This window comes from Acanthochromis polyacanthus, chromosome 6, assembly GCF_021347895.1.
Source record: "Acanthochromis polyacanthus isolate Apoly-LR-REF ecotype Palm Island chromosome 6, KAUST_Apoly_ChrSc, whole genome shotgun sequence".
NCBI classification, from domain to species: domain Eukaryota; kingdom Metazoa; phylum Chordata; class Actinopteri; family Pomacentridae; genus Acanthochromis; species Acanthochromis polyacanthus.
The window spans coordinates 27,148,934-27,176,367 of NC_067118.1; the positions used below are offsets into that span (position 1 = coordinate 27,148,934).

The window sequence follows — 27,434 nt, forward strand, 5'->3', positions numbered from 1 at the left end:
TACATCAGTGTCAGATCGCACCATTCGTCGTTGTTTGAGCCAAAGTGGACTTCATGGGAGACAACCAAGGAGGACACCACTGCTGAAAAAAACTCATAAAAAAGCCAGACTGGAATTTGCAAAAATGCATGTTGACAAGCCACAAAGCTTCTGGGAGAATGTCCTTTGGACAGATGAGACCAAACTGGAGCTTTTTGGTAAGGCACATCAACTCTATGTTCATAGACTCAAAAACCAAGCATACGAAGAAAAGAACACTGTCCCTACGGTGAAACATGGAGGAGGCTCAGTAATGTTTTGGGGCTGCTTTGCTGCATCTGGCACAGGGTGTCTTGAAAGTGTGCAAGGTACGATGAAATCTGAAGACTATCAAGGCATTCTGGAGAGAAATGTGCTGCCTAGTGTCAGAAAGCTTGGTCTCAGTCGCAGGTCATGGGTCTTCCAACAGGACAACGATCCAAAACACACAGCCAAAAACACCCAAGAATGGCTGAGAGAAAAGCGTTGGACTGTTCTAAAGTGGCCTTCTATGAGCCCAGATCTGAATCCCATTGAACATATGTGGAAGGAGCTGAAACATGCCATTTGGAGAAGACACCCATCAAACCTGAGACAACTGGAGCTGTTTGCTCATGAGGAGTGGGCCAAAATACCTGTTGACAGCTGCAGAACGCTCATTGACAAATACAGAAGTCGTTTAATTGCAGTGATTGCCTCAAAAGGTTGTGCAACAAAATATTAAGTTATGGGTACCATCATTTTTGTCCAGCCCTATTTCATTAGTTTGTTTTTTTAAATAATTATGTTAATCAACAATTCAAAAGTGATGGCTGATTTTGATTATTTAATTTTCAATAAATTTTTATTTATTGTTACTTTTGTGAGTTTCAAGTGATTTCAGTGAAAATTGTGGGTTTTTCCTTCTTTAACTGAGGGGTACCAGCAATTTTGTCCACGTGTGTATAAGGTATGCGCGGGTAAAACGGTTAGCCTGGCTCTGTCCAAATTAAACACTAAAACAAACAAAGTCCTCAGTTTAAATGAGACAATGAATGTTGAGGGACTTACCCTTAAAGATTTGAAATCAATATATAACCAAGCAGAGAGTCTAACTGTTTTCATACCTTGGTTTTATTAGAGTAAAAGGTGAATTTCTCCGTCTGCGTGTAGCTGCAGTCCTGTATGTGACCTGCGGGGGCGTTGAAGCAGAGCCTTTGCTGTTTCTCTCCGCTGAGGACCTTCTCTGTTAAAATTTGTTGATGCCAAACACAAACAAAACCGGAAGTGCTGCTGTTTTAGAGCAGCTGAGGATGAAACATTTGAGTTGATATGGAGCCTGTCTTTTCGCGGTTTGACTCTTATAACTTCGAGGCTGATCAGCGGTTTGTGGACGGTCTGAAATCTTTAAACAAGTCCGAAGAAACCGACCTGCAGGACCTCAAACTGTTCTTCTACAACAGGTAGAGACTTACATTATTTACATACATGCAACTTAACAAATCTATCCGGATCTAAATGTGAATGAACTGTGACACATATTTGTATGCTGCTAAACGTTCCCTCTTTATTCCAATTCTGTTGTGTATTTCTTCTATTTCATTTTATGTTTTGTTACTTAAAACTAATGTGAAAATCTGTATGTAATATTAAAAACAAGCTTTTGGGATTCACTCCAGTGCTTCCATTTTCTGCTTCACTGCAATTCATAACAAACTGTCAGATCGAACACTACTATTTACAGAGAGGTCAAATCTGGTCTAGATTATTGAAAGTCTTGATCTGCAAAACTTCAGGTCTGTGAGAAGGGAGATTTCACTGCTTTGGCCTGAAGACCACATTCAACCAGGTCCAAAACAGTAACAAAAACACTGTATATAAACTGCACTAAGTTGTCCCAGAGAGGTAAAAGAACACAGACTGTGGTCTATGACCTTTTCATTCTCTATGTAAAATGAGAAAAGGGAGATTTTGCTGCTTTGTTCTCATCCACATTTGACCCCAGTCAGATCTAATGCTGCTGTGTACAGACTGGTCAAATCTGAACTTCTGTACTTTGCAAGCTGTATTTAAATGATTAAATAATAGGAAACTAGCTCTTGTTTGCTGTTCAAATTTTTTATTTTTGTCTCCTGTCTGTCACCTCCAGGTTCGTTGAGCCCATAGACCGAAGCAGCTACAAACAGTGGAGCTCTTCATCTCCTCGTGTCTCCTCATCCTCAGGCCTCGCTGTTGAGCAGCTGGACCAGAAGACGCATCCACATTCAGACTTTGATGTCAGTAAAAACCAAACGGATGCATCTGTACACACAGAGACACAGCAGCTTTCCTTTGCGGAGGTGATGCGACTCATTCAGGAGGGAAAGGAAGTACCTGGAGTGAAAAAACTGGACATACAGCCAAGCAACCAGAGTCCTACTCCTTCTCAGATGGTGCGGATACTGAAACCCTGGGAAACAGCATCGTCTTCCAAATGACTTTTCACTCTTTACAGCACCGTGCATATAGAAGTGTGTAAATAAAGAACATGATGAAGTTTAACCAAATGTCGCTTTAGGTTGTTTCTCTTTATCTAGATGGACATGCCAGCTTTGTTGAAATGGTGATGTGTCATGATGATGGAAAGCCAGAAACTATTTAGCATTCAACTTAGAAATAGTTACTCAGCACCATCTCTCTGTTCTACCTGCAGTATATTTGTATTTTCTGTTTGAAGCATTTCATTTGAACCTTAGGAGAATATGTGTCAACTGGACAGAAGAATCAAACTCAAGCAACAAGCTTTGTTTTGCTGTGACATACGGTATGCAACAGAGGTGAGTACACACCCTGCCATATCACCTTACTGTAATTGTATTACTTCTAAGATGACCAGTCGGGAATTTGTCCCTTTTCAAAAGTAAAAACTAAAAATTCAAATTTACTATATTAAAATACAGTCCCCACATTAGAAACTCAATGCAACAAAACTCAGTACATCTGTCATTACTAAGATTCGACGAAGCGGCCTAGGTTTGATTCCCGCTCATGGACCTTTACTGCATATCTTTTCCCAACTCTTCTCCCTTCTTTCCTGTCTGTCTACACTGTACTCATACAAAAAAGGCAAAAAAAACCCAACAAACAAACTCTGAGGTTGTTTTACTGGATTCAAGTCAGGCTACATACTTTGTAGGGCTGGACAATATCTGGTCGTGACGGTGGTATCCGAACATTTACTTTGAGATCCGAATATTTGAATTCCAGTGATTCAAGGATTGAATGAATGTCCTTAATTAGTCACGTGTAAGCAGTAATGTAGATGAAATGACGTTTTTTCCAGTTAATTTTCGGAAATTTAATCCAGAACTAATAGATATTAAAAAGCAACACACAGAAATGAAATAATTAGCACTTACAAGAGCCAGAGCATGCATCTCACTTTAATTCATTGTGTCCCAACATGTGTTGTTCTCACCAAGATACTTGACTGTCACACTAACATTTCTCTACATTACTTTTTCATCTGATAAAAACACACAGTTGAACAATCAACACACTGCAAAACAAAAACCTACAAGGGAAGTTCACTTTCAGCTGGTTCCAGTTATAATCACAGGTAACATGTAATGTAAAAAGACTAAAAAAAACTACATGCAAAGTTAGCACCGGTACGGCAGCACCATCAAAGCAACAGTGAGGTAAAAGTGTCACATTAGAACATTTCGCTGTAGGCCTGTTGATAACAAACAGCGAAATGTTTATGCATGATCAACCAAAGGACACTCGAAGCTAAGGCAGCTCTGATATCTTAACTTTCAGTAAAGTTAACATGATTAACCTGAATAACAATAACACAAGTGTACATAAAATCACAACCTAGGGACACCTGAACAGTACTGCTGATGTTAGAGTTACAAAAGTTTTCCTTTTAAAAACCAAAAAATTTCGCACCATTTTTAGTCTCATTGAGCTTTAAAGGACTGTATCAGTGGTTATATCAGTACAAACAGTAAATCTAAACAATCTGCATATTTTTTCATAATTGACGTTTATCTGGCCAGTAAAATGAATCAAAACACAACTTCCTGGAGCACAAATGTCTTGTTTTGTCTCACCAACAGTCAATCAAGATCTAAAAATACTACATATTTCAAAAGGAATTGCGATATTTATAATTCTAGCCAAAAAATTACAGAGAAAAATAACAAATGTAAATATTCTGATATTCAGAGAACATAAGCAATGAATCCTGTCATTTCAGAAGCTTTAAACTAAGAATACGTCACCTACTCTGATTATTCAGCTATAGCTTCCAGCCAGGCTAAGTTGTATGAAAACCAACAAACCAGAAAAAAGTAATCCAACACAGAGCGAGTTTCAGGTCAGAATTAGGTGTTGTTGGGACTTTTCATCTCAATATTTTCATGTCAGTCAAAACAAGCAGCTGTTTCGCTTTTGTCTGACTGTTCAGGCAACATTTATATCTGATAGTTCTGTATAAAAAAGTAACTGTAATTATGTGGAGTTTGGAGAAAATACAATAATAAAAATAGCAGGAAACACTTACTTGTTAGAAGAATTTCATAAAATGTAAGGGGCTTTAAGTGTTTTCTTTTTTAAATTTCATGGTTGTATTCGATATTTGGCCTAACGCTATCATTAGTTTCTATAGTTGTTCACCTTTTTATTTGACTTCAGTGCTTCAAAAACAAAACAAAGCCATAGTAGGGTACAAACATGCTTCAGTCTCTTGTTCTTACTGTCTTTACCTGCGTGTTGTTGTTTGCCCCTGAGGAAGCTACATGCTGCTCTCGTTTTTTGTAAAAGGGATCGATGACATTAAAGGCTTTTCAGCTTCTGTGCTTTGACAAAACCTTATTCAGTACAGAAATATAGTTGACTTTTTTGTTTTAAAGCATGCACTTGCAAAACTACTGTCACAGTGCTCTAAGGTACATGACTCCCACTTTAGAAGATGCTACATATAATGTTTTTAAAGTGAGACCTCAGCAGTGTTAAGAGCACCCTAGTGAAATATTAACAGCCACAGTTTTAACAGTCCTCAGAGAGTAGATTCAAAATATTTTTGGTTTTGTATAAATAACAGTCCTTAAAACACATAAAATGTGAGCACCGACACAAAACCAGTGAAGGGATTTTGGAAAAAAATCACTGGCGCACTTCAGTGGGATGAATAGAATTTGGTTAAAAATGTAATAAAATACAGATTAAAAAATAACCAGTCAGTTGAATCAGTTATCAGGCAGTAAAAGAAATAAAATTAATCACATTTGATGATCTAATCAGGAAGAGAATGATCAGATCAGACTTAAAAGTCCCTGGTCACAATGTACAGTAGGACGATATAAAATACAGGACATGTAGAAAGAAAGAAAAGTTCCCAAGTTTCAAAGTCATAAATTAACAAAGATGAAAAAAGTGTAACTGTAGATTATAAACAAAGAAATCGGTGTTGAGGTAGAGAGCTGGGGCCTGTATCACGAAGCGAGCTCACTGGCTCTTTGGGTTACCTGGCACTGAACAAAACAGGAACATTTTGGAGCATTTTTTCTTATGGCGTGAGAAGATACATATAAATACAGTTGAAGTTAAACTGAAGAATAAATAGCTGTAAACACAAGACTGACATATTTATGGGAGCTACTTACACATGCAGCTGTGATGGAGCAACATCAGCATCAATCAGAGTTCTAGCCACCGGATGACTTTGAGACCAGTAGTCACTCCCTAATCTGTGCTGCTGGCCTCCTGGTCCTGAGAAGTGGCTTCTAAATGCTTCACTAAATGCATGAACTCACTGCTGTCGTCAGCTGCTGCTACCAAAAGTGCTGATGTGAGATGTTAACACTCAATCAGAACAGTAAACTAAAATCAAAACAAAAGTAAAGAGTAAAAACATTATTAATTGCAACCATGTTAAGGTCTACCTGGCAGTGTGGTAAAGGCTCTGTTTAAATCTTAGACTAGACACAAAAGTGTGCAAAAGTGTCTCCTATCGCCCCAGTGTTATCATCATAGTATACAGAGTGACTGATCCATAAAAGTATCTCTGTTGCACTTCACTGTAAACTCTCTTTCCCACTATACCTAGGTGATGGAGTTGTTGGCTGTGTATGATCCGATCCTCTTAAGTGAACCTACTCCCGTTACCATGGTGATCTACTACGTTGAAGGTGAGCCAGCTTTGTGATACAGAAAAATGTGAGTAACCGTTTCATCTCGCTTTGTGACACAGGCCTGTAGACTGAGTAACTTTACTGTTTGAGCACCATCGTTTCAAAGTAAACCTGTAAATAAACCAAAGTGAACAGTGTATGTGCCTGCTGGTGATACAAGATCATGGATGACTGATAATTCACAGGATTAAAAGAGGCTCATGAGCAAATCATTTCTAAATGTTAAAATAGTGAAAACTAAATTAGGCCTTTCAGATAAAGACTGGAGAGTTTGAGCAACCTGGTAACACAGGGCAGGATAAGGCATTGGGTTTACCGCTGCTGCTCTGATGTGAAGATTCACCGTTGTTATTGACATTCAAAGTAATCCTTCAGTGGGGCGAAGAGGTGACGGATTACAGGGACACTCCAGGAGCGACCCAGGACCTTCTGTCTTTGCATCCGGCCCATGTTGTTCACATCTGTGTAATGTTTGGGGAAGCCGAAGATCCTAAAAAGACGACCACATGAGGAAAGTTGAAGTTTCCAAAAAACTACCTAACTGAACATGCGTCTGTTATGAAATATCACTCACACACTGGGTCAAACTGTTTGTGAAATAAGGCGTCATAGTGTTGGACTTACCTAATTTGAAGACGAAATAATTTATCTACATGGACTGTTTCTTTGCGAGTAGAGTTTTCTATAAGTGGATTACATAAATGTCCATTCCACAGTCAATCGATTCATCAAACCCTCATGCAGCCATGAGAGCATTTGTGTCATTTGGTATTACATTTGGTGAAGGTGTGTATTTTTGGGGGATTTTTTTTACATTTTAACCACAGCTTCCATAATGCATCAGTGATGAGAAGTTACACTCTGCAGCTGTCAGCAATGTTGCTTCACAGCAAGAAGACTTTGGGTACAAACCAGGAGACATGCTCTTCATGTGCCTGTGCGATTTTTGTTCTGGGTGTTCTTCTCTCAATCCCAAAGAAAATTTATATAATAATATTGTCTGTAGCAGCAGCAGGTCACTATAAAAACTCAATAAAATCCCTCTGAAATAATTAACTAAACTATACACCGATCTGCCACAACATTATGACCACTGACAGGTGAAGCAAATAAGACTGATTATCTTGGTATAATGCAACGTTCTGCTGGGAGACCTTTAGTCTTGGCGTTGATGTGGATGTCTGACATGTAGCACCCACTTAAACATTGCAGATCAAACAACCCCCCATGGCGACAGCAGTCCTTGATGCCAGTTGCCACCCTCAGCAGGACAATGCACCTCAACACAAAACAAAAACTGCTCAGGAGTGACCTGGGGAACATGATAGAGCTAAGCTGTTCACTTGGGTTCCTCAATCCCCACATCCAAATCTTATTGAGCATCTGTGGGATGTGCCAAGATAATCCTGATCGAGGCAGGCCCCACCCTGCAACCCACAGAACCCCCAGAATTCACTGCCATCATCCCAATGCCACAGGACATCCTCAGAGGTCCTGTGTTCATGCCCCACTGGGTCAGAGGAGTTTCAGCAGCATAAAGAGGACCAACATAATAATAAGCAAGGTGGCCATAATGTTATGTCTGACCGGTATATGCTGTACTTACTGTTCCAATTCAGTGCACCACAGGTAGTCCTCCTCGCCATTCATGGTGACAGGTAGTGACCCGGTTTTCCCCTGCCTTATGGAGTTGGACTTTGTGGTGATAGTGCGGACTTTGTCAAACTGCATGAAGAGTCGACAAATTTAAACACAACAGAGTTATTTAAAGTCTCCTGATTACACAGTTGCTTCTCAGAAAACCAGCATTAATCAGCTCTGAAATTTTAGATCACCATTATGTTGCAAACTAAATATTTTATGAAAACATGAACAAAATATACTAAAATAATGCTTCTACCTTTGCCTGACGACCATTTTCCAAACAATCCTGAAGACACACTTTGTCATCTTGAGATGCAGCGAGAGCTCTAAAAGGAAACACAGTAAGATGAAGTCAGCTTTCCAAAGATAAAATAATTTTCTTTTAGTATGCTAACATGCATTAGGGAAGGAATATGAATGTATTAGTATGCACCTGTTCATGCCAGGTAGGTTTCCCCAAAAGTAACGTGCTCTGTGAGCAGGACTGACTTTCACTGCGTCAATAAGAATTGGATTACACTGGAAAAAATGTCAGAAAGCAAGTAGTTACACTTAATACCTTTTTTTCTTTGACAACATTCTTTCAGCAATGATCAAATATGATTACCTCAAGGAATCTGCAAATATCTGACTTGTCATGGGCGCTCATGAAAACCACGTTCTCAAACAACCAGAAAAACGGACGGTTGTCATCTTCCTTCGGCTTCAGCAAGGTCAGTATGCGGTAAAACTCAAAAAAGAGCCTCCCAGTGCCCTCTGCAGGACAAACACAGAAAGACAAACAGAAATAAAGGTTCTGTAAACAAGAGTTGGTGTGTTGACCTCCCAAAACCATATGTGGACACCATTTTTTTTTTTTTCAAAAAGACTGCATTGTTCATAATAATAATAACAATAATAATAATAATGATGATGATAATGAGAAGAAGAAGAAGCAGGAAAATATAATAATCAGATAATACATATTATCTGATTATTATTATAATATTTTTGGTTACTCTTTATCCCAAATAACTAGAAGAAATCTAAAATGCAAGCCCAACTGACACTCAAGTCTTAGTAGGTGAAGGACACTGAAATGTATAGTGCTATTATTCAGTATCTAAAGATTAAAAAAATGCCTCTAGAAGCTTCATACCAAATAATCCTTTTCGAAGAGGGTTGACCATGGACAGGTCGTTACATGGACTGCCTCCAATCAGAAGATCAAATGGACCCCATTCAGCCAGCTTCAACACACAAACAGAGCTCCAGTTTAGTTCATGTTTTGCAGAGTTACCATTACAGGTTCAACATTATATTTTTGGGGGTCTGCTAGAATATGTTTACATGCTTTAATGTTCAAAGAAAACATACTACTTTGCAACACTGTACATTTCATTACTATACACCTCGTCTTCCACTGTCTGAAGCGTTCTGTTTTAACGTCTGTCTCTTTAAGGTTCCCCTCCTGAAAAGCATAGTCTGATGAGCCATTTCAGGTAGATAAGGTGCAGTCATTTCTGTGGGAAATATTAACTTCCTTTGCTATACAACACAGTGAAGGGAAGACCCCCACGAGTATAATAAGGGCTGTTTAATATTGTTTTTAGGCCTTTCAGTGTAATAAAATTGCCCTAAACACAGATGTATTTTCAGACGGTCAGAGTAATGCGTCTCCAGTGTACTCACATGTTTTCTTGTAATGGTGCGAACATCGTTGACATACTCAATCTTGCCCTCGTGTTTGACCATCCCCACAGCGATCGAATCGTCACAGATCTCTGCAGCAATGTATCGCTCGATCTTGAAGCCCAGGTCTTTGAGCACCAAGTATCCTGTTAATAATAAAAGTTTAATGTTAGCTGCATTACTGTCTCCCACTACATCTGTATTTTTGATTCAGGTAACTCCCCAACTCCACCTTCCAAAGCGCTTTATTAGTGTTTTTGTAGAAACAGAATATCACAGACGCCAGCTGACTTCGTATTAAAAACCATATTAGAGTTTGCTTGGTTGTCAGACAATGTGTTAAACCCACCTGTTGCAATGCCATCGAAAAGTGACAGCACCTTGATCGGTTTGCGTAGATCAGCAGGGATGGAGGGGTAAACTCTGTGAGGCTCCTGTGATTAAAAAAAAATCAAAATAAAATCCATGTAAATACAGTAAGAAATACATAAAATATGTGGGTTTTTTTTTCCCCTTAAATTGCTGTAAAAATAAACATTGGTCCCTTTCAAGAGCTTCTGGCACAAACTCTGAGTGGTTTCAGCCTCAGACAGCAGATGATCCAGGTCATCACCTTCATAAGAAAACTTCTCTTATTAAAACCTGAGTATCATGACTCTGTAATTCAATGGTAATGGAGCTGCATTCTTCAGATTATTTGAAACCCTTAAAGCACAAGTCCTCCAAACTGCTCCCATCAGTAATTAAAGGTGAAAGTACACTCATTATTAATAAAAAAAATTACACAGCTGAAGCTTTTATTAATCACCTCATTTCATTTCTGACATGTTTGATAACCTACTGGTAAACACAGCCGAAGGCAACTTTCCAACATCAAAAAACTGCTCCTCTTCCAGCCCTCACATCATACACACAGGAACAGCACATTTTCACTCAGACCTGTCATATACTCAGAGGTAAGCATATAAGGAAGTCTCTAGGCGAGGATAATTTTGACCCCTGGATCCTAACCAGTTATTCTCAAATCACTTGTAGAAATTTAAAATTTAACTTTTAACTTCAAGCAAAATCCCCCAAGGAGGTGAAAATTCTAATCCAACCTAAAAGTCCCGCAATCACTGGTCAAATCTGAACTGTGTGGCATCCAAGTGAATAATAATGTCCTTCAGCCAGATCAGTCAGGTTTTATCTCAAGCTTAAGTAACTAAATATAAAGCATATATACTGTATATGCACATCATTTAGTTACTTTGAAGTCAAGGGAACTGTGATTGATATTTTTTAGGATTTATCAATCATTAATGAATAAAGTAATTTTTAGCTGCAGCACTAAAAAATTTCCCTTGCCTAATCGGGCAGAATCTTAAAGGTCATCTCTACTGAAAATCAAGTTTTCAACCTCGTCTATATGCAGACGAAACATCATGAATGAGTTAGTTAACGGCATGGCTGAGCATTTCCATCTTGAGCAGTGTGCTGGTGACAGATTCAGAAACACAGATTCAGACTTCTAGGTTTTAATACATAACAAATGTAAGGAAGCAAGCCTGTCAATCCTGAGGGACTTTCATTTAAATCTTCTAACATCTGTCATAACCAGACAGGATTAAATTCATTGATTGAATATTGCATCACTTACAAACATACATTTAATTTAAAACAAAGATGGGAATTACTTTGTATCTTCATTCACCTACATGCTACAACTAAAACCATGAGTATATAACAAGGCAAAACAGGATGTTTACGTCAATGGACAGCTCTTCTCTCATCACCAGAACAAATCAATGTTATACAGTTTGAAGTAAGTGTGGTACATACAAACTCCATGGCGCTGTTGTTGGCAAAGAAATCTTGAACTCTAACGCTCCAGTCTGGTCTTAGTTTGAAGTTTCCATCACACTGTGACGGTTTGCACATGTAGCAGCTCCACGGATCAATAACTTTAAGCTTGTCAAAGGTTCCCGGCCCAACCAGGATGTCCAGACAGTCCTTACAGAAACATCTAGGACAGATACAGAACAAACATGCGTGATTAGTTACCATCGACCATCCCTGCTGTTTAAGATTTCTCCTTATTTTGTCATTTAGAAAGTTAGAATGCAGACAAAAATGCTCAAACTGAACTGCAGCAAATGACCATGGGCTAGATTCAAACCCATGACCGCTGCATCAGGGACTATAGCCTCTGTTTATGGGTCACCTGCCCAACCAGCTGAGCTACCGGGGTGCTGAAGAATGTTCATTTGAGATGGTTAGAGTCAATAATTGGTGCAACAGCAATGACTGCCGTGAATGTACTGTAACTCTTAACTCAGAAATAAAAAAAAACAGCAATTCTATACATATTCAAATTCAGTGTGGTATATAGTGCCTTACTTCCTACATTTATCGCCATCATAAAACAAAAATCATACTACAATGCTTCTTAAAATCTGACAATTTAAGAATCCTGAGAATTCACTGACAGCTGTCTGTAACTTAACCAGCACACTGCAGATGAAAACAGCTAACAGCTAATTCGGTGTACTTAACTCATTCGCTGCCAATGACGTCTATAGACGTCAATCATGTTTTTTGACTGGGGGGGCTGCAGGATAGTCTGTCGGAGCTTGTCGGTGAAAATCCTGGAGTTTTGGAACGTGAGAGTGTTGCGGTGGGCCAAAAGAATGACAAAGACATTGACCATGGTGGGGCGACAGCAAAAAGTGCCGTTGCCAACAGCCGCTGGCGATCAAAGCCGCGCTAGTTTTCGGTTTCGGTTTCGCCACCACCGCTCTCTTGAGCTCATCTGACGAAGCCGAGTCAGATGAGTTTAGAGCGAGCACACAGACACACACACACATGCCTAAAAATAGATTGTTTATATTTTGTAAGATGTATTGTTCTGAACCAAAATGTTGACTTGTGTTGTTTGTTTGTAAATAAATGATTTAGCTAACAAAAGGTTAAAAATTTGACCTCAAAATGCTTTTTCCGAGTTGTTTTTGTTGTTTCATATAAGTAAACAACTGTTCAGTTGTGTGGGATGTCACTAAACCAAAAAATGTTGGCATCAAAGTGATTGATGTGCCTCTCTGTACAAAAAGCTCGTTATCTCTGTTTTTTGGTCAAAAACAGGTGTTTTTGCTGAAACGACCCTATGTTCTGCTGCCGATAACTTTAGAACTGAAAATGCTAGAAACAAACTTTTTTTCCTGATGAAAGAAGAGAATCTACACTTTCTTTCGATAGTTTCAATGTTTATGTAGTCTTAAAACTTGATATTCTGTAGATCTTGAAAATTCTGTCAAAATTCTTAAAAACTCTGGCAGTAGGGGGGTATTTGCTCTGAAAACAGCTGGCAGCCAATGAGTTAATTGTGCCACTTTGCCAAAATGTGAACAAATACAAGCTAAATAACATGGTTGAAGTTGTAGTTCACAGATAACTAACTTCAAAATATCACACTTAAACTATATTTGCATCCTCCAAAGTAAAATGGGGGTGCAGTTACTCCTACTTGAGATGAGCCTGAACTGTGAAATAAAAATAAAAGGAAACACCTAAGTAGAGTTTACCTGCAGCAGCTGGCGTTGCCACACAGGACGACCTCCAACCCTGCACAGCACACAGTGCAATACGACTGGTAGCCGTCATCATCGTAGCGATACAGTGTCTCTGAGAAGTTCGCCTGCAAACAGTGACAGGGTCGTTTTGCAGCATTTTGGATGTTAATGGCAGCTGTGTTTCAGATGGAGGTTAAACATTTAGACACTTGACTGGGATGGAGGAAAGCAGACCACACAAAGCGGACAGAGATAGGTCAATGTTGCATTAGGTTACCTTGCATTTTAGACAGAGACCACCTTCAAATAACGGGTGCTGCACTGCAATCTCAGACGATCCACAAGACAAACAAAAATCTGAAATAAAACATCACCTTAAAATGAAGAAGTCTGTGTTTTTATCAGATATTTTAAGTCACAAATGTATTCCATATACTCACAATTAACTTACCTTCAATTGTGTTGCCTTTCACTTTGAGCTTTTCTATTATTGATTCTGCAAAGAAAATCACAAAAAGGAAGAAAATTGTCAAGTCTATGCCCACACCAGGGAGTCTGTCCGATGTTTGTATTTACAAGTCTGGATTCCATGAAATAAATAAAACATACCTCTGATATCGATGATGCCGGGTGCATTTGATTTATGTTTAATAAGAGACTTTCGTTTTGCTGGGGGCTGGTAGTCGGACAGGGCCGAGTCAGATGAATCAACTTGCGCAGAAGAATCTTGAAGAGCAGGAAAATATAGAAATTGTGAAGATTTTTTAAGACAAAACATGACAAGAAACATTTTATTTCTAAAACCTCAATACATTCAGCAGAACTGTCTGCACCAGTCTACTCTCTGAGGCTCTCTACAAGCCAAACCATGAACAAATCTGTCATAATGTTCTGTATGTGTTTAGAAACCTGCCCTCCCCGATGAAGGAACACAGTAAAAAGAGATTTTGGAAAAGTGAAACTATTTTTGAAGGATTTATAAACGTGTACATACCAGCAGGTAAAAATCCCTCAGGCCCTGTAGGCAGAAATCCCTCAACAGCCCAGTCCAGCATCAGCTTCAGCTCTTTTTCTTTATCACCTTTTGCCTCGACAAAAGGCTTTCCACACCGCTCACCTGCCAACTGCAGATTACAGAAGTGATCAGAATCTAAAGCCATGGTACATGTGTGGGAAACATTCTGGCACAAATTCGCTGCGTGGCTCTGAGTGATACAAAACCTCTTGGACTAATAGCCTTTTGCTGACAGATGAGCAGAAATATTATAATTTTTACTTTTACCATTAACCCTGTAACACTCACCGACCAAAATAAAAATTCTGCAGTGGTATTTTTATTGACATCCCAATCACATTTAACCATCTATACATCATTGATACATCAATGATAATGGATGCAAAATTATGGTTTACTTTATCTGCCATCTATGAGGGCTCAAACTTGGTGAATCACTGTTTACACTGTAAAAGTCCAACAAACAACGTACTTCCATGCTCTTAATCTTTATTTGTAAAAAGGGAAAAGGGTGAATGTTAATGGGTTGATGGATTTTTCATAAAACAAGCTTATTCACAGTTTTATCCCACTTAGCAAAACTTCAGATTTTTAGCCTGAATAAACAACAAAGACAAGTGTTAAATATTAGTAATGAAATAGATTTGCTACAGGACCTTAACTGTTTGCTGACAGTGACACGGTACAGAACAAATGGCATGAAGTTCATTTACTTGTAGTTTTTAAATACTACATTTAGAAATGTGGGACTACACTGAAGCATAATGGTGTTACACTGGTGGTCAAAGAAAATGTTGCTAAGAGGAAGATTAAAGCTTGTGTCCGGAGTTTGAATCGCAGCGTCTCCCAAAACACTGTTGGTCCCACCCTCCCTCTGATTTCGCCCCTTTATTTGTGCACGCGCGCAGTACCTGACAGGAGTGCCCGCAGTGCTGCAGCATCTCGCCTGTTTTGCTGTTTTCCACTCTTCTACATTTAGTACATTTAGTAAATAATAAAGGAATTACGTTAGAATTCTGTATTGAGTCTAACTTGTCCTAATACCAAAATAACATGAATCTGCTAGGACTAACGAGTAAAGTTTCAATATGTGATTACACTCGTGTATCCCTCTCGATGACGTCGTTTATCAAACTTAGTGCATTTACGCGCGTATATGTGTTACATTGTTTATTTATTTCTATCTAGAGTTCAGAATTGCATGACTTCTCTGACGAAGAGTATGTCCCAGACGCCCCAACATCTTCCTCCAGAGGTCGGGCATCTAAACGAAGCCGTCAGGCGGGCTATGGAAGCCGTGGTCCGGGAGCGACGCGAGCACCCCGAGCCAAAAAACGTCCTGCAGTCTCTTGGCCTGACAAGCCGTGGGATTGGTAACTTTTCCGGAAGTTGCTGAGCCCTGATGCTCTCTCCTCCACAAGCAAAACAAATGTGCGCGCGGTTGCGTAGTGCGTAGCTCGCGGACCTCTGCATGGGCTTGCTTGCTGTGCGCGTAACCGTTGATTGACAGCATGACAAAGCTGAAGCTCGAACTTGATTGGTCGGCAGCGACCGGCGCTTTTTGGAATAACATGGGGGTCTATGAGAGGAAGGCGGAGCTCATGAATAAATTTTCATATCGCTTCATACTAACATTGTATTATAGTATCGAACTAGACTAACACATTTAAGCTTTGTTAAACAATGATACATAAATTGAAAACAAACAGAAACTCCGGACACGAGCTTTAAGGGAAATTGCAGATCAACCATAGCAGATATGGAAATCAGGATGTAAATCTGTTACTTTACATGTTTGCTGTCAACACACACCACCAGGGTGTGGTACAAAAGGTTCTAAAATGATGTAATGGCAATGATTGACATGGTCTGAGACTCTCAACTCACACCTAAAAATACACTGAAATTCTACACATATTTCTGGATTCATTGTGATTCATAGTGGCTTAATTTCTGCCTTTATTCCCATCGTAAAATAGAAATGATATTAAAATGCTCCTTAAAATCAGAAATTTTAGGAATCATGATAATCCAGTGACAGCTGTCTTCATATTAACCAGCAAACTGCAAACAAAACTGTTATCATCTAATTTTGTTTACTAAAATTGTGCCAAAATGTGAACAAATGCAGGCTAAAAAACATGGTTGAACTGGTAGCTCACAGATAACTAACTTGAAAATATCACACTTGCATTCTCCAAAGCATCCTCCTCCTGTGCAGCCTCACGGCATGATGGAAATCACTGTGCTCTCACTTGATTTAACAGCTGATAGAAAAATTTTCATTTTAGTTGAACTGCAGAGATTTTAATTTTCTTTGTTTTGAGGCGTCATTCTTTTAAAAGAGTAAATGTGGTTGATGGAGATGTTTGACTACATTTACAATTACAAACCATAGACCGCATATAATATATTACTGCTCAAGTGATTTAATTCTTGAATATTGTACAACACCAAAACGTCTGTTTAGTGTGATGAGAGGATTCTTAAAATAACGCATAGAGATTTTTCAGCCTTGACAGTCTAAATGTGACAGATCAGAGATTCCTTCTAATGTATTTGACTGCTTTCTTAACATCTTCAATGTATTTATTAAATATGAGACGGATGGGTCTGTTTAGTTGATTTATATACAGCAACAAAGGGAACATGAGAGTTTATGCAAAGTGGAGATCAGGATGTAAATCTACTACTTTACATGTTGGCTGTCGATGCACAAAACAAGGGTGTGGTACAAAATGTTCTAATTACCTCAATGATTTGGTAGATGGCTTCCTTGTAGGTAGGCAAGCTGGCAAAGGAGTTTTTGCAGAAGCACTTAGTGAAGGCACTAAATGGCAGAAGACCTTCAGTATAGACCTGCAATAGACATCAATAATCATGTAAAAATGAATGAATGTCTCTTTATCCCAAACTAATAAACATCCAAACTGATTGCAAAGCGCTGTGCTTCTAACCTCTGAGAACATCCCATCTCCAAACCATTCCACCCTCCGTATACCCGGAGGAGCACACTTGGTTTTCCAAGGCATCACCAACCCAGGCCACCAGGAAAACCCCTGCACTTTCCCCCATATCAGCTCTCCGGCCAGAAATCCTTTACCATCCTGCAAAAAACGAGAAAAAAAGCAGATTTTTCACATTTTCGTGTCAGACATAGAAAAATCTGAAAATGATTTTTATATGAGACAATGTTTGCTTTGCAGACTCTGAGAGCAATTCTACTGTGGACTATGTCCAGCAGCAAGAGCTAATGACCTGGTAGGCAGGCTTCCGTCGTCCTCTGGTCGGTGTGGGTTTACTCGATGGCGACGTTTCATCCAACTAAAAATCAACGACAAGTACAACAAATATTTGAAGAAGTGAAAAGATATCGATCAATTAATGAAAAATGTGTTTTATTTCTTATAGAATATACATTAGTATAATTATAGTTTGTGGTGCATTTGGGAAAATGTGTTTCTAAATTAACCGCTCACGGTTAATCACTGTTCTTGATATTAAATTTCAGCTGACATAGTAGAGAATTTGACATCAACAAAAAGCAGGGGAGTTTCCCACAGTGTTGACATTCATGCATTAGTTTTGCGACACAGAATAATTTACTGTGATATGACTAAACTGGAAATTAAATTTAAAAATATTAGGCTGATTTGATTGCTTTTGTAGTCTGTGCCACTTACTGAAGGGCACTCTACACATGCATCTACTGAAATCACACACTACTGATATGATGTGAACATACCGATGGTGTACATAATGACCGCCACCATTTTACTGTGAAGTTTCTAATGTCACCACAGGCATGTTTCAACTGCAACCCACTGACAATGAAGCTTTCTGAGTTCACTTTGTCCAGTAAAGCTTTTAAAAAGTTAAAAGAAAAAAGGGTTAGATTTCTGGGTGAGTTATTTGTACTACTTGATATTTAGTCAGTAAAAAAAACATTTACTAAGAATCTCAGATGGTGCAGGGTTGTTTGCTGTAGTTGCATTTATGAACCACTGTTATTCTGGTAGTATACTTGAGTATACCTACCACCTCATCTTGGGACTCCCGACCATTTATGCGGTCCTTATCTACGGGTTTGCACCGGTTGCTATCGCCAGCCTGAAACACTGTACGGGCCTGTGGCTTCTGGCGCAAGCTGTTCTCCCATCCATAACCTCCCCTAACGGTCCCCTGAGAGACAGCACACTCTCATTACACACTCAAATATCATGCACACGAGTGTAAATCAGAACGCACACAGATTCATACAGTGAAACTGCATCTCATCACACCACTGAACATGATGACCCCAAAGATGAAAAGAGTCAGGAAAGGCAACAAGCTGTTAGTATATTAGAAGTGCTGAAGAATGAAAGACTCATGACACCAATGTAAAAAAAACATTTTTTTTCTGTGTTGATCAGGTTTCAGCTGTCATATGTAGCAAAGCAGACTTTAACAGTTAACATAATCCCATTCTATGTCACTTAAAATTTAATTTCTTTTCAATGTAGATATAATGGATTAAAAAAAGAAGATGAAGAGACACAAAATCTGTTACCTCTTTCCAAATAGCCCCATTCTCTCCAGGAGTACCGTCATCTCCATTTGTTGGTTCTTTGGAAACAGAAAGTACACAGTAATTCTTTAGTCCTGGGGTCAGAGACATTATAACTGCATTTTGATGTGTTCAAACTAGGTGGAGGATGATCGTGTCCTGAAAATATTGCTAATTACAAAGCATATCAAAAAGGCTAATTTTTGTTTGAAAAGAACACTAAGAGTTACTTTATCTTACAAAATAAATGCTTTATTCAACAATAACATGTCTAATATATTCTTTAAATAGTGTACATTGTGCTCATCAGTTGTGAAAACGTTTCTCTTACGATTTATCTTTTTAAGACGAACTTCACACTGTTTCACTGTCAAACTGCGGCCATTCTGATCTAGAAAATAAGAGAAAAAGGCTAATAAAACAGGAGATTGATTGCAATCACTTCTGCTTAACCGCTTTGATATGTCTTATTTACCAGGTTATTACATCAAATCAGATGCAAAATTACCATACTTGTATAATTTACATGATTAAATGAATTTAAACACATACATACACACTGGAATAAGAAAAGGGGCAACAAGCAACAACTGTACATGAAGAGCAAATGGCATAATACAGAGCAGCTAAACAAATTACCAAACTTAAACTGATTTAAATGTCAGGGGTATGCATGTAAATATAATAAATATATGTTTATGTTTCAAAGTCAGGTAAAGAAAGAGTCTCAGGCACTGCTCCTCATACTCATTAATGCACCCTACAATGGTGGATTATCACTGAACTTCTGAAGGTATTATGGAGTTGAAGCTGAAGTCGGTGATGTAGGGTGGGCCTGGTATTGTCCACCATCACAGCTGCATGAATATCTGTGGGGTCTGTAATCCAGGCTAACATGTTGTAGTTTACCTGCATGGTGACAGCTTCTTCATAAGCAAGACGGGCTGGTTGGTGTTGACCGCACTGGAGAAATCAAAGGTGGCTCTCACTGCACTTCCTAGTCTCTCCATGTGTAAGCAAACGCTGTGCAGGAGGTGAATGATGATGTTGTTTATACACGAACTACAGAGGATCCAGGAAGTTACTCATCCAGTGTTAAGATGCTGCAGAACCAGTATCTTGAAGGTCTTCATGAGATGTTACTATCGATGGTCTGTAGTTGTTGAGACTACTGGGACACCCTTTCTTATGCACTGGAACAATGCAGTGAGTCTTCCACAGCTGCACCACCTTCTTCAGCCACAGTGAGAGGTTGGATACAAAGGTGAAGTCAGCGGTTCTACTTGATAGACTTTGTACCAGATTCAGTGACTGTATCATTGCAGTCCACTAGCTGTCTGTTCTGTGAGCACCACAAAGATCCAGTGTTCGTTCACCATCCTCTCTGGCTCTGGCTGTTCCACACAAAATTATTCCAGCAGGTTCTGTGCATGTTCGTGGTTCCCTCTGTATAGTCCTCATCACTCTCCTCCTCCTTACAAAGAATTCACTTGTGAGCTGTTTTGACGTCCTCGGGGCAAGATACAGACCCCCAGCTTGGTTCCAGGCTCCCCTCCTGCTTTCCCTGTCACTTTCAGCCTGTTCTGAGGGTTCAGCAGCTGAGTGTTTCTCTTTAGCACCCAGTCATTTAAAAGAAGCTCCTCCGCAATGCAACCAGAGTGCAATGTTGAATGACAACAGCTCTTCCTTTACAGTGGCAGTGCCTCTGCAGGTACATTTTCAAGAAGTCTTCCACAACACTCCTACTGAAACCGAGGCAAACACTTGATAGGTTGATAGGTGGAGATTCTTCTTCTTAAGGATAAGGTGTAGGTGCAGAGCAGGCTATTGGCTTCTTCAAGGACAAGCAGCATATCAACTTGAAAAGCTGTCTGTCTGTATCACTGAAAACTACAAAGAGCTAAAGTGTAATAGAAGTTCTGCCCATGAATTCCAAGATTTTTGTGAACAGGCAAACTCTAAGGCAGTGATCATCAACTGGCGGCCCGCGGGCCGAATACGGCCTGCTGAACCGTCCAATCCGGCCCGCGACTGGATTCCAAAATTGTGAGGATCAAAGAGAAAATATCATGTGGTCCACACTATTAAAGCAGTCAGTCCAGTCATTATTAAAGGATCTGTTTTCCACATCAACTTTTCATTTCGTGGCCTTAGAGAGTGCCATTTTACCCGTGTTAAGAGGCCCTTTCCTGTCACTTCTGCGGTGTTTCTTTTTCAAGTGCTCTGTGAATAAAGTTGACTTGAGATGAGGCAAAAATATCTCTATCACTCCTAGTGGTTGACTGTGGTACAGGTGATAGGAGCACTGACTCATAAAGGCTAAAAATGCCTTCAGTTTTGTAATGAAATGGAAAAAATATAAAAAATAAACATCAAATAATAATGTTATGCTAAAATTCGATTTTTATTTAATTTTTATTTGAGGGTCCGACCCCCAAAGTGACTGTCCGGTAAAATTCTGGCCCTCTGGCAAATATAGTTGGTGACCCCTGCTCTAAGGCATTTGATCTTGAGGTAAAATTATATGCTATCCTGATACCCGAGTCAAAAAAAAAAATGCTTTGAGGCTGACTTTCATACAGGAGGAGTACCTGTGCATGGAGGTCTACCATGAACTCTTGAGCCTGACTGGAGAGCTCCTGAACCTGAGCATGAAAACATACATCCGTGATGAATGAGCTTCCTGAGCTGCCAACAGATCTGCTCAATTTTTTCAAGGTCTCCGCCATTGCAGCTGCCTCGGTACAAGTCAGAGCCTCAGCAACTTGGCTTTGCAGGGAAACATTCTTGGACAGTCGAGTCTTTTTTCTTGAGTTTACAGCAGCTATCCAGATCGTAGACTTATCTTAAACACTGTTATCATGCTTTCATTTGTGTCAGATACCAATTTAGACCTTGTGACAAAGTAGACAAAAAAATATTTCTGCACAAGTGCTGTAAATGTGATGAGCAAAACACATCACACTAATCAAAGAAAGGAAATGTTAAATTACACTCACCTGACTGAGGAGGTTTCAGAATGGGGGTAATATCATGGCTGTTCCGCGCTTTCACTGGGTCATATTCAGTACTTTTCACATTTTCTGTGTAGAAACACTTGAACCACTTCAGGACCTCAAAGCTGCTTCTGAAATCCCCTTTTATAAGCTCCTCAACTGGTAAGGTCTGCAGTGAAAGAAGATATGACATTTATCAATTCTATACTGTACAATAAAATAATATTTTGTTCCAGAAATGAATATCGACACAACAGCTAAATGCACTTTCTTGTTCAGTCATAGCAAAGCACATGTCTGATTTACTTTGATGTATGTTAGAGTGATATTAGAGGATTTATGCAACTCATGTTTGAACACTAAATACAAAGCTAAAGGTAGACAGCTGTCACTTAGCTTAGCATGAGGGCTACAAACAGGAGGATAACATAACTGTTTTCTAAGGAACAAAAATTTGCCTTCCAGCACCTCTAAAGCTAACAAATCAAAGCTTTCCACCCCAGAGCGATCCGTACTGGGACAAAGTCGTATCGGTACTAAAATGCAACCCTATCTCATTTTAAGACCGTTGTTGAGTGCAGTTCATTCACTGAAGAGGCCGCCTGGTATTACCATGACTAAAATGGATGCAGCACTGCTTTGCTTCATTTCTGGTAGAGTTGTAGTATAGACTTTTTAGAACAGGTTTATTACTCTGCCTAGGAACGGGGCAGAGTTATGTGACAATCGACGTACATTTGTCTGTGAGCAACATCACTCAAAAATGGACTCAGGGATTTAGATGAAATTTTCAGGGAAGGCCAGAAATGACACAGGGACCAGCTCATTAGATGTTGGCAGTGATGCGGCTTATAGCCTGGATCCACACATTTGTTAAAGATTTCTGTACCCTTGTGAGGTAGCAGCAATGCTCAAAATTAATACACACATCACAGTCGGCTCAAGAAAGGACACTGTCTGCATCTCGGCACAGCATGTGCCATAGTGCCCTCTGCAGCATTTTTAACAAATAGCCCCCGCAGTACATTTCACCTACATCTACAAAATTTGGGAGGCATACAGAGCACACCAGGACACACAAAAAAGCCTCTTGGAGCCATCCCCTAAACCCAATAGGAAGTCCGCCATTTTGAGTTAAGTGTGGGATTTTTGGTGATTTTTGACATTTTGAAGAGCCATAAACTCAAACAGGATAACTCCAAGAGACCTCAGATTTGGCCAGTGTTTACAACAGGACGTAGTGATGAAAAGATGTTCCACAAAAGTCTGAGGGCGTGGCCATGGTGGCCCCTGGGAATTTGATCCTTAACTTTAAAACAGTAAATACTTCTTGACATATTCGGAATGCTTGGAAATTCACCAAAGTTACCACACACATCACATTTGGCTAAAGGAAGGTCACTGTATGTATCTCTCGGCACCGCCTGTATTATAGTGCCCCCTGTGGCATTTTTAACAAATAGTCACTTACATCCACGATATTTAGTAGGCACGTGTAACACGTGCGGAAGAACACAAAGTTTGTGGGGCCCAAAACCTAAACCCAACAGGAAGTCCATCATCTTGAATTAATTGTGAAATTTTTATCAATTTTGACTATTTTCCGTGGTTAACTACTCACAGGGGATAACTCCAATAGACCTCAAACTTGACAGTATATAAAACAGGCCATAATGATGGCAACTTCTCAATATCATCTGCATCAGTCACAGGGTGTGGCCATGGCAGCATTCACAATTTTGATGCTTTGCCATGGAACATGAATTGCTGTCTCCCTTGTTTGCTTTCTGCTTCACCATGAAACTTGAACTGCTGTCTCCTTTGTTTGCTTGTTTGTTTTATACTTCGCCATGAAACATGAACAGCTGTCTCCCTTGTTAGTTTGTTTTGCACTCTGATGTACTATTGTTAGCTGATTGCCCCTATTCTTGTCCATTATTCTTTCATCCTCTTTACACTGGCTTCCAGTTATTTCTGCGTCTTTATATTGGCTCCTAGTGTGTCTCAACACCGACAAACTGGTTCCTGGTGTGTTTTATCCTCTTTCTATTGGCTAGCAGTATTTTTCTGCCTATTTAAACTGACTCCCATTATGATTAAGTCTTGTAACACTGGCTCCCAGTATGTTTTAGTTTATTTATATTGGCTCCCAGTATGTTTCAGCCTCTTTACACTGCCTTCCATATATTTTGTTCTCTTTAAAATACCAGTTTGAGCTTTAGTATTTGTCTAAGACTTGTCTGTTATTTTGCCTCCTTATGAAGCACATTATACCTCTGAAAAATAGTCTATGTTCACATGTATCGTTTACAGAAACTTTGTGATACATCTCCACACCTTCAATTACACCCCAACATACGCCACATCCCAACGTGTGTGAATTTATTTAATTTTTTAGTTTGCAGGTAGATCAATATTATATGGCCAGATTCTGTGTTGCCATGATTTCTGAATATACAAATTTGAGAAATTAACAGCCTTGGCGGAGTACTGTGCTCTTTGACTGCTTTTCTTGTTATATCAGTGTTACTGACTGACTGTTGTAAGGCTGTTTTGATTAGACACAAATGAAAATGGTAAGTTTTGTTGGAGTTTTTCACATCTCCCTCTGGCCTGTTAATGGGGATATGGGGACAAAGAGATTTCAAAATTGTCTTATGTGTCTCTCATCTGTTGTTCATTTTGGTGTTAAAGTGCTGCTGTTGTTGCTGATTGAATATGGGGATGCAGAGGATTGATTTGATCATGGTAAATATTTTTTTGCAACAGAAATTTAAAAAAAAAACCATGATGTCACTGTCTTTGGAGAGATTTTACATACCTTTGTAATACCATTACTGCTGAAGGCATCATGGAGGAGACTGAAGTTGTGCCTATAGTCGTCCTCACTTTGTGCATCAAACTTTACCTTGGTCATGTCAACAGATCCAGGAACAACACAGTCCATGATCTGACAGTGACATGCACCTGTCAGATTAAACACACATACAGACATTCAGAAAGCACTGCCCATGCAAATGAAAAGAACTATCGTTTAGTAGGGAAACAGGATGCAAAGTAGCATACTATGCAAAAATGACTATCTGAATGTTGTGTAGACCAACTTTATTTGAGGAACTGCCATACATGTCAGTTCTGCTATCACAGTAGCACATATGCTTTTTTCCCTAAAAATGTTTCACAGTTACGGCTCATGAGGGTTTAGCTGTGGAGAACATTTTAATGTGGACAGGAACATGAACAGAACAGAACTCAACACAGAACAAATATTGCAGTGATGTGATTATATACCAATGAAATAACAGTGAGGTGAAACTGTTACCTGAAAATACAGATATATTTAGCCAGCTAGTGTAACACATGTTTTAGGTTTTTAAGTTTTAGTTTTAGGAGGAGAGATTGTCACAAGTAACTGCAAGGCTACAATAGCTCAAGTTGGCATGATTATACATAGCCACAGTTAAATGTGTTTACATCTTGTTGCATCGCTAAGTGATTCAAGTAAGCTCAACCAAGTTTAAGGAAAAACCACATGAGGGCTGCTCGTACATACCTGAACCCATCTGCCGTACATTTCTGAACTTTGTCTTTAGGAGGCTGTTGGTCCAGGACACCAAAAAAAAACGGCTGGATTTATCATTGGAGGGGTCTGGAGTCACGATCTCTGTATTTGCCATCTTGAAGGTCTGAGGACTAAAACCACAATTGGATTAGTATAAATTCAATATGAGGATATTAAGAATAAATGATTAGATTACAGAAACCCTTATCATTATCACCCCGTGTCCATGTCTATTTTCCTAAACTCCTTTAAGACGCATGTCAGCTTTATGTTTGAATGACCGTCCTCATAACTTTTCGAGACAGCCATCTTAGTGAGTTGGACCTAGTAATATTTCTGTCTCACTTTCAACATGTAACAAGTCTGAACTGCATGTCGCATTAATGGCCATACAATGTACTTTGAGTTGTGTGAGGTGATTTGGGAAAGGCCTTATCCGTGATAGTGCAAAAACATCACAGACAGCAAAAGACAAAGTTTGTGTACCAAAATCAAATAAAGAAAAGCACTCAGAGAGCACAGTACTCCATCAAGGCTTCTCAGTACTTGTATGATTACCAACAGATACGTCTCGAGAAGTCTACAGCGGTGGATTTGTAGTGGGATCGCAATCATGTGATCGTCAGCAGGCAGCTGACATAGCATTCACTTGTTGTCATAGTTACTGTGATGCTGTGATGCTATCTCAGGGCTCCAGACTAACTTTTTTTTTACGAGGAGCACAGTGGCCCCTAACTTAAAATTTTAGGAGCGCAAGCAGAAAATTTAAGGGCGCACACCAACATCGACTTGCAAAGTAAATATTCACATTTCCTCTGCCATTGTGTAAAAAAAAGATGAGCAAAACAAGTCGCCAGCTAACTACGAAGCTATACCAAAGCAACACATACAGAAAACACGTAAGTCCAAGGCGTACATAATCTACGTAACTAGGCCTGAGCCGAAAGATTTTTGATTGACAGGAAAGGGAGCAAACCAAACGCCTTGGTCTGAGCGCATTGATTGGCTGATGTTTTTCAGGTCCTGCCATGTCCACAGTTTTTTTTTTTTTTTAATTCTTTTAGAGACCATACATACAAGTCCACTAAAGGTCAGTATATTCATTTTATGTGAATCAGACAAATTAAACAAAAAAACATCCTCCATAATGCCTTTAAATACTTGCAGAATTTAATGAGGAGCTTCAGTTAACTGCATAGTTTGATAAACTTGTTGTTAGTAAAAATTTCAATGTGGGACCTTCGCGCTCGTCCGCAGCGACTTGAAACTCGGCCGGACGACTCGTCATTACGATATCTACATTCTTGCTCGTCCGCCCGGACCGCTCAGAAAGACATATTAAACTAGAAAAGCACTCGGAGAGTGCAGACCTCCGCCAGGCCATCAGTTTGTTTGTCTGTGTGTCTGTTAACGGCATAACCCAAAACGTAATGGACGGATTTAATTTAGTTTTAACAGTTTGTGCACAAAGCATAACATGCATGTACAGTGTAACAGCACAGTGTTTTGACGCACGCACATAACGGTAAAGTTCCGCGCGCACGTGACGGTACCGTACGCGTCGCCGCCGCTTCGTTCCGTCGGTCCCGACTCGCTCGGGCAGGCCGAACTGGCCGCGCGGAATTCGGCCGTCGCCTGGGATCGATCCGGCGACCTCTGTCTGTACAATTGAGAGATGGCCTGGCGGCCATCCCTCGCAATTGTCCTTCAACCTTCAAAAAAATCCTGGATCCAGACGGTGATCCGGATCACCTCCAAAATCTAATCGATTGTTACTTTTGCTCTTCCGGACATCCTGTAAAAAAATGGTGAAAATCCATCCATGACTTTTTGAGTTATGCTGTTAACAGACAAACAGACACACACACAGACGGACAGACAGACAAACAAACCCCGGTGATTACATCTTACCAATTTAAAACAACGAATAACTTCTCGGTTCTCAACCTGCAGGAGGCCGCCATCTTGTGTCATTGCGCATCGCTTTCGCGCAGGTTTCAGTTTCCGGTTGGGGTTCGTGATGTTGAGCGATGTCGATTCCGACTCTAACCATTTATTTATATTTATTGCTTCGGTTCCCAACTTTCCTTAGGGGTCTCGCTTCGATCATTGAATGACAGTACAGAGGGGGCTATAATGGATAATGAAGAGTTTCATTTCCGATTTTTCTTATTATAATGTACATAGTTGCTATGTTAAAAATTATCTCAGGATGATGATCTCAGGATGATGATCTCAGTGCTACTGGAGGACTTGATGCTACATTTAAATTG

At 39.6% G+C, this 27,434-nt stretch overlaps 2 protein-coding genes across 2 annotated transcripts; one reads left to right on the forward strand and one right to left on the reverse strand.

The window, feature by feature from the left end:
* Positions 1 to 1,266: 1,266 nt before the first annotated feature.
* On the forward strand, positions 1,267 to 2,543 carry LOC110946437 (uncharacterized). Its single transcript, XM_022187976.2, has 2 exons — positions 1,267 to 1,460; positions 2,147 to 2,543. Exons 1-2 carry the CDS (start codon positions 1,330 to 1,332, stop codon positions 2,472 to 2,474), a joined length of 459 nt encoding a protein of 152 aa, XP_022043668.1. The 5' UTR covers positions 1,267 to 1,329; the 3' UTR covers positions 2,475 to 2,543.
* Positions 2,544 to 3,401: 858 nt separating this feature from the next.
* On the reverse strand, positions 3,402 to 27,156 carry LOC110946414 (DNA (cytosine-5)-methyltransferase 3C-like). Its single transcript, XM_051949549.1, has 24 exons — positions 27,073 to 27,156; positions 25,153 to 25,292; positions 24,421 to 24,566; positions 21,603 to 21,768; positions 18,935 to 18,994; positions 18,607 to 18,662; positions 18,093 to 18,236; positions 17,313 to 17,378; positions 17,012 to 17,161; positions 16,806 to 16,913; positions 14,034 to 14,163; positions 13,649 to 13,765; positions 13,491 to 13,535; positions 13,317 to 13,396; positions 13,052 to 13,164; positions 11,313 to 11,496; positions 9,841 to 9,925; positions 9,492 to 9,637; positions 8,959 to 9,049; positions 8,428 to 8,576; positions 8,254 to 8,339; positions 8,077 to 8,146; positions 7,783 to 7,901; positions 3,402 to 6,666 (listed from the first exon to the last, which is right to left on the reverse strand). The coding sequence occupies exons 1-24, from the start codon at positions 27,123 to 27,125 to the stop codon at positions 6,525 to 6,527; spliced, it is 2,646 nt and encodes an 881-aa protein (XP_051805509.1). The 5' UTR covers positions 27,126 to 27,156; the 3' UTR covers positions 3,402 to 6,524.
* Positions 27,157 to 27,434: the final 278 nt, after the last annotated feature.

Coding starts and splice junctions, on each gene's coding strand:
- LOC110946414 (XM_051949549.1), bottom strand. CDS start 27,125: ATGGCGGCCTCCTGCAGGTTGAGAACCGAGAAGTTATTCGTTGTTTTA. Junction 17,162..17,312: donor GACGGAAGCCTGCCTACCAG/GTCATTAGCTCT, acceptor CGTTTTTTGCAG/GATGGTAAAGGATTTCTGGC. Junction 16,914..17,011: donor GAGATGGGATGTTCTCAGAG/GTTAGAAGCACA, acceptor TGTCTATTGCAG/GTCTATACTGAAGGTCTTCT.
- LOC110946437 (XM_022187976.2), top strand. CDS start 1,330: ATGGAGCCTGTCTTTTCGCGGTTTGACTCTTATAACTTCGAGGCTGAT. Junction 1,461..2,146: donor AAACTGTTCTTCTACAACAG/GTAGAGACTTAC, acceptor TGTCACCTCCAG/GTTCGTTGAGCCCATAGACC.